We start from the raw sequence: 8042 nt of genomic DNA, 5'->3' as shown, positions 1-8042 counted from the left end.
AGTATTCAGGCAACTGAATTAACTAAGCTAATAGACTGTATTGTGCCATTGGTTCTCAAGAATGGAGAACTTTGCTTAAAGTCGATGTTAAAGTGTAGTAAAAAAAATCCTTTGGAATGTTGATGCGAAAATGTGATACTTTTCAAGCATTTTCCTAAACTGTTTATTACATTATTATAAATATGAACATTAAAAGTTTGTTAGTAAGATTCATATTCTGTGAGTCTTGTTAATAACATTATGTGTAGAGCATTTTGGTGCCAAGGACACTTTTAAAACTCTGCTCACTGTACTGCCTATCCAATAGACTGTCCAAATAGACTTTTATTGTGATCATATCTCTTTTAATTATATTAAAATATATTTAATTATGTTTTAACATATAAAAGGTAGTTAACAATGGAAGATCTCCTATGTATTTTCTGCTGATTGAGTAGTCCTTATCTTTAGATGGTGGAAATTGGCAGAGCTTCCTTGTCTTTAATAGTATAAAGCCGCATAATACTACCCTTCTACATAATGTGATAGTTCTGTCCACAAGGTGGTTATTATTATGGTATTTATTTTGTTGAGCATGCTTAAATTACTAAAGCACTAAGTAGGATTCTATTATACGTCCATCATCTACTCATTTTAATCATTAAGCGAGGGGCATTGTTGATAAATAGTATCTTCTGTGGTCATCCGTAAGTATGTATTTTATGACAGACAACACTGAGAGTGAACAATTCAGATAGTTTCAGTGCTACACAATGTGAATTACAGTTGTAGTGAACTGCTTAGGATAAAGTTGTTCTGTTTAAAAATTATAACTTCTGGGAACTTCAGAAGAAACTATTGTCAATCTCAGGTCAAAATGATTTGCTTTTATCTTTAATGAAAAAAATGACAAATCACCAAGTTGCAGTGGTGTTTCCCGAATAATATATCTAACTGATATAGTACGCACCACTATTGCAACTAAAAGTACATTTCCAGAAAGATTTTTAGGGGTATGTCTACAAAGCACAATGTAGATAATTTAAGTTCCTAAATGTGAGAACTGGCTGAAGCTGTCTTAGTAATAGTAAATTTGCCAAAGAATGCAGTGCTAATTTACACAGATTTGTTCATGAATTTAACCAATTTGTCAAATAGTTTTGACTAGAGAAATGAAGGTCTAGGAGGAAGGTTGAAGTGGATGGCTGTGCCCCACCCCTGCCTGACCACCTGCCCCACCCACATACCCTTTATCCAGTGATTCAGTGGACGTGTATACACATGCACACTTACTAAGCAGTAACCGAAATTACTGCACAGTAACCAAAATTTACTGCTCAGTTCAGGCAGCATCTACACATGCATGGTCATACTGTGCAGTTAATATGGCAACTTATGCCAACTTGGGTGTAAATTTGATACGTGCATCATGCAGGTCTCAAATTTAAGCCCGATTAATTACTGCACAGTACCACACATGTAGACACCTTACTGCACAGTAACACTGTGTATGTGGACTGACTTGGGACTAACTTTAGTCCCAAGTCAGTCCACATACAACATTACTGCGCTTTAACAGCTGCACATGTAGATGCCGGCCTAAACCTACTTACTGTACAGTAAGTTACTGTGCAGTGAATTTAATACACAGTAAATGCACGTGTAGACATGCCCAGTGGGTCTCAAAATGTTCATACGAGGTGTAGATGCTGTTTCAAGTCCAGTGCTTGAAAGTATTTGAAACCAGAGGTCTCATGTCCCAGGAGAGTGTTAAAATCGTAGAACTGTAGGACATCCTGGGGTATGTGGAGATGGGGTCTCTCAGTCTCTTCTATTGATAGTGCACCACTTTGTAAAAAAAATTGAACTTTCATTAGAGCAGGGCCTGGAATCAGGTTGTCCCACCTCCTATAGGAGAGTGCTACCTACAACCTATGGGGTACTTTGGACTAGGTCTTAGACTCCTTCTTGTTGAAGGTGTTCCACTTTGTATAAAATCATTAGTGTAACTAAGGTGGGGAGCAGGCCTAGGTGCCAACCTGAGAGGCATGGAAAAAAAGCAGCCGCTACTATAACCATGTACTCATAATCACACTGGAAGTCACTGCTGCCTCCATGCATCCCAGCTGCCTTGAGTGTCAGCTGACTTGTTACTCCTCTGTATAGAATAAATATTAATGGAGTCAGAGAGAGAATGACTCTCTAGCCTGGTGTTTTGGATATTCCTGTGGACAACGGGATACCTACACTTCAGCCCCTGCTCTGATGCACATTTAATTATTTATGCAATGTGGAACAGTTTAGCAATAAAGCTCCCATCCCATCATCCCTAAATAATCAGTGGCAGGGAGGTGGAAAAACTGAGTTCAAATCTCCTCAGCCAGAAAAATAAATTTGTCTTGAGTCTGCGTGATTTCTGTAACCACCAAGCTATTGAATTAAGGTGGAGGGAAAGGGTTACCTTCAGCAGGTTGTGATTCCAGCCTTTCCTTTGCTTTTCTTATCAGTGACCACAAACCAGAAGCTTCATTTTGGGTCAAATAAAAACTTTCATTCAGTGCAAAACATTTTCTTTATTTATTCTGGCAAGAGAAAAAGAAAATGTTCCAATTATTTTGAATCAAACCATTCTACTTTTCTAAGTTGAACCAAAAAGTTAATTATTTACTCATCTCTAATAAATATTTTTGAGGCCCAACTATTCAGTATCTAAATTCTAAAACTCCCTGCAAAACTACAAGTACTAACCTTACTTCATACTATTTCCCCACAGGCATAAAGTTCACTTGCAGTTTTTTTATGCCATAGTTGAAACAATGAGACCTAGCAGAATCCGTTCTGAATTTATATTACATCAAAGTCCATGGAAAAAATTAGTGAAGATTCAAAGTCAAAACAACGGAAGGCTAATCAAAGCTGTTTTTTAAAAATATTAATACAGTATTTATTTAAAAGTATTAATACAGTATTTATTTAAAAGTATTAATACAGTATTAAATGTGGAAAACTCTTTCACGTATAATGAAAGCAGAAGTAATGTAAATTAGCAGTAAACTTCAGTGCTATGGATGTTATTGTAAGCATTTGTAACTTAAACGTTAGAGTAGTATCACAGGCTTTTGCATTTTAGCAAAACTAGTTATATGCCGTGTTTCTATCTTTGCTGATATGGGACTTTCAGGGCCAAAACATTGTCCCAAGCAAACTTTTAAAAAGCAGGTCTGTTTTTTGTTTGTTTGTTTAGCAAAGTACATAACATTTCCACGCATTTATCCCCTCTTAATACCTCCAGCCTAAAATTATTATAATTTTTGGATTTTCTGTGTCATCATCACTTTAAATTTGTGCTATGTCCACCATCTGTGCTCCTTTGGTGGCACAGAGACCATAGTAGGATCCAACACTCTGTACTGTGATCTGTAGAATTATAATCAAATAAAGTATATGACTGAAGTCTTAAGTAGTGAAGAGCTGGCACTCGGGTACCAAATTAACTAAATCCACTGCAAATCCAGACTCAAGTACCCAGTTATATTTAATGTTCCCTTAAATACTTGCAAACTTGAAGTATATTATTGCAGTAGATTGAATGTATTTCATATAAAAACCAGTGATTTATACTGGATAGTGAGGATAATGCCAGTAATTTATATTGCCTTTCTTTTGTTTTCAGGAGCTGGGTTTCAATGCCACTACTAAATACTGATATGCAACAATTGCTGAAGCTTGGGTCATCCTCAAATCACTCAGAGAAGTGCTTTAGGAAGCATGTCTTGATCTCCCTCTTGTGGAAAGAAATTGGAAGTGAACATTTGTGATTTGAAAAAAGCAAAACCAACTAACAATTATGGCAACAACAACTATGCCACCTGCTGCTGCATCCAACCTTCCAGGGAATGATGGAACTGACTTTCTGATCATGCTACACTACAACTACACAGGAAAACTTACTCTCCGAGAAAAGGCAACAGATAGCATAGACTTTACAACTGTGGCATTTCTGATCATATGTAGCTTCATAGTCTTGGAGAACTTGATGGTGTTAATTGCCATATGGAAAAATAACAAATTTCATAATCGGATGTACTTTTTTATTGGCAATCTAGCACTCTGTGATCTCCTCGCTGGAATTGTTTACAAAGTAAATATTCTTATGTCTGGGAAGAAAACTCTGAGTTTGTCCCGCACAATCTGGTTCATTAGGGAAGGCAGCATGTTTGTTGCCCTTGGAGCTTCTACTTTGAGCTTATTAGCCATAGCCATTGAGAGACATCTGACTATGATTAAAATGAGGCCTTACGATGCAAATAAAAAGTACAGGGTGTTTCTTCTTATTGGAACTTGTTGGCTTATCTCAGTTTCCCTGGGTGCCTTACCAATTCTTGGCTGGAACTGTATTGACAATTTGCCAGATTGCTCAACAATTTTGCCTCTGTATTCTAAGAAATACGTTGCCTTTTGCATAAGTATCTTTATAGCCATTTTGGTGGCTATTGTTATTCTTTATGCACGTATTTACATACTGGTAAAATCCAGTAGCCGTAATGTCACTAATCATAATAACTCAGAGAGATCTATGGCTCTGCTTAGAACAGTTGTGATTGTAGTCGGTGTTTTCATTGCCTGTTGGTCTCCATTATTCATTCTGTTGCTCATAGATGTCGCCTGCAAAGTAAAACAGTGTGCCATTTTATATGCAGCTGACTGGTTTATTGTCTTGGCTGTCCTCAATTCTGCAATGAATCCTATCATCTACACTTTGGCCAGTAAAGAAATGCGCCGGGCTTTCTTCCGTCTTGTTTGTGGCTGTCTAGTGAAGAGCAACGTGGCTAGATCTTTACCTATTCAGCACACCCCTGATCAAAGTCGGAGTAAGTCTAGCAGTAGCAATACCCAGAAGCCAAAGGAGGATTTTCCACAGATTAATGTTCCTTCATGTACTAATGAAAAAACTGAATCTTCTTTTCACAATGGAAAGTTCTGCAAATAAAGGACTTTGCAAGTCAAATACTCATCTACAGCTGTTTGGATGAAATTACAGAGTTTATCAGTTTTCAAGCACTTAAATCATAGGGAAAAACACTAACCACTTATTTAACTTTGAGTACCTATTTATCATACAAATCAGCTTGTTTTGGATATTAATTTGGTAAAAGATCTGACTCAGGAAAACTCTATATAGTAGCCAGAGCCCTTGTATATGTAAAGTCCTTGTACGTGTAAAGATGGCATATATCATATGGATGTGTTTGGCACATTATAACTTTACAATGCATTTAGCTCACCTATACAAAACATCAAAGTTCATTAAGCACTGTGGGCAATGAAAACATGACCCTGCTTATTGTTAAACTGGACACAAATTAATTACGTTATCCATTGTGTGTTATAATTCTGTACATGTATCTTGCTGTTATTTTAATAGTCTTACATATATGTAGTATAAATAACTGTATATTTGTACATTCCTTTCTTAAATAGTTGTTTTATAGCAAAAGTTTACATTATACTACACATAATATTATACTATATAATGTAATATAACAGATTATACAAGTATGTAGATGCATTTCAAATAGTATGTTTGAAAATGTATGAAGAAATCTGATCTAAGAGGACAAACTAAATATGCAGTATCAACTGAGTAGTTTTTCTTACAACCATTACAAGTCCTCAACTTTAAATGAAACAGGCACAACTCTTGCCCCGTAACTAAATTTTAAGCAAATAGTGCTAAATAACCATTAGCATTAAGTAGGTTTGTTATTTAAAGTAATTAAAATGTGACTCAGTAGGACACATATAGCAAGTGTATGTAATTTTACTATGTCTTTACTATTTGCAGTGTTTAAAAATATGTGAAACCTGTGTAAGTATGTATACCTTGTAAATGCACTACATGAACTAACACTCTCCCACTGCAAAGTTAAGAAGACATCATTTCAAGTGACAGTAGACAACACAATCCTCACAGAACGTGTGGAATTCCATCAGGAGCTACTAAAACATGGAGCTTTATTAGGTCTTTCTGGGAACAGGTCCAGCCAATGTAACACTGTTCCTGTAGAATAATATTGCAAGATGGAAAATATGAAATAGCAAGACCACACAGAAGGAAAGCAGTCCATGTACAATTATTCCTTCTTCTGTATCTGGAATTACTGTTCTGAAATCCTCTGGATTTGGAAAGCCTTGCTTTGTCCACCCTCCTCGGTATCCCATATCCCCTTCAATGGAGAATTCTCCAGAAGACTTAATGGAACACCTTTGTGGAGGGTTTCCCTACCATTCTTACTCTCTTCAAGTGTATTCTCCATCAGATGGGGCAGCGTGGCTCACTGTGTTCAACATTTGCTTAATATTATAGTATGCATTTGCATAAATCTACTGAAAGCAATTTAGCATGAGAGATTTATCCACAGGCTGAGAAGCTGGCTCATGATTGTTTTGTGAATTGTACTTTTAAGGCTCAGATTCTCAAAGGAGCCTAAGTGTATTAGCTGTTCCAAGTCTAAGGCTCATTGTCTTGCAAGCACCTAACTTCCATAGGCCCCTTTAAAAAATCCCAACTTAAATTTCTCAAACTAAGGGGAAAAAAGCATATGATTTTTTATTTACAACTTATAAAAATGGTCCTTATTTTTTCTCTTATCTTAGTCATGTAAAGCATCTACATCGAAGAATATTTCCAAGTATGTACAGTGTATAAATCATGTAAGGTCTGGAAAAAGGTTTTCTAAATATACTGTTTTACATTTTGATTATTTTTTCAAGGCAAGAGTCTACTTGTAAATCGGTCAGGAGTGTCCTTTTGATTTTTGTAAAGAGAAATAGCTGAATTTTCAACAACTGTGAATGATACAAGTAACTATCAAGTGTCTTACACAAAATAGAGACTGACCCAAGCACTAAATAGTAATTTAGACACTAAATGGAAAGAAAGCCTAGCAAAGCTGAGCTAGAAAACGTGTCATGATATGGGAGATGAGCTGTGGATATGAATTGAGTCAAAATGTCTGATTCGCATCTGTATTTGTGCTGTAAATGGAACTACTTACATAGTGGTGTTGTGGTTTCATTCTTTAGACTTCAGAGTGATATTTCAATATATTTTGTGGCCTGGAGAGCTTTCCTGAAACAAGAGTCTTTGCAAAATACTTGCTAAAATTCCAGTGTTCTCTGTTCTTCTAAATGTTTGCTTTTATTAAATGATCAGTCCTTCCAAAAGGCTGGAGCTCCAGGTCTCATAGATATGAAGGTCTTCAACAGCGCAACTTCCCTTAGCTTTGGGGCAAACATGGCTGAACCTATCCTGTTCCTCAACTTAAAGATGTTAGTTATGTTTCCCATACCAAGATTGTAATAAAAAGAAAAATATGTATTAACCAAGGCCCAAACGCATGTCCATAAACATGACTTTTAGGATGCAGGTCCTACTCTTGAATGCTGTTGCAGTTGGCCCAAGGTACAAGCAACTGTTTGGAGCCTCATGGTTCTGCAGCTCTACCCCTTACCCCAAACTCTCTCTTTCCTTCTGACAGTAGATTCAAAGGCAGAGCAAGCTTGCTACTGAAGTTCTTTCTAGCAGCATAGCCCAACACTCATTTTAGAGTTGTTTCCTATGTTTCTGCGCTCTGGATGAACAATTGATACATGAAGCTGTGACACACAAATTCCAAAAACCAACTCCACCCCTCATGGACATTGAGGACACAGCCCATTACAGAACTACTGTAGAAGGGAAAGGCAGGACTACGGAAGACATCATGGGGGTGCAAACAGTATGGACTGGGTGCAGAGAAAGCCCGAAGATTGGCAGTGATGGAGACTATATATGCATGGGAGGACACTCCAGCCTTGAAGCTGGAACAAGTGTTTGGAGAGAATTCCATCCCCATTCCCCTTCCCAATGCCATCCCTGAAATAGATGAGATTTTTTTAGAATGAAGACCAAAGAACTAGGTTATCCATTAGGCCACAATTTGATCAACATCAGTCTCTTGCTCTGTAAATGATTTGTCTTATACAGAGAAAAAGTGAGAAAACAAACATGTTTTGATAGT

The 8042-nt window shown here is 36.8% G+C and overlaps 1 protein-coding gene across 1 annotated transcript in view; it reads left to right on the top strand.

Annotated features, from left to right (window-relative positions):
* The window catches only part of S1PR3 (sphingosine-1-phosphate receptor 3), a 15141-nt gene extending 8012 nt beyond the window's left edge, over positions 1-7129 (top strand). Inside the window, exon 2 of the mRNA XM_019517316.1 lies at positions 3653-7129. Coding sequence (XP_019372861.1) covers positions 3827-4969 — 1143 coding nt within the window. The 5' untranslated portion in view covers positions 3653-3826 and the 3' untranslated portion in view covers positions 4970-7129. The remainder of the gene's footprint in view (positions 1-3652) is intronic.
* Positions 7130-8042: the final 913 nt, after the last annotated feature.

Source organism: Gavialis gangeticus, unplaced genomic scaffold (assembly GCF_001723915.1).
Source record: "Gavialis gangeticus isolate Ggan-Ray unplaced genomic scaffold, GavGan_comp1, whole genome shotgun sequence".
In the NCBI taxonomy this organism is placed as follows: Eukaryota; Metazoa; Chordata; order Crocodylia; family Gavialidae; genus Gavialis; species Gavialis gangeticus.
Note: the sequence above shows the minus strand (reverse complement) of the source record. Positions and strands in the feature narration are given on the sequence as shown.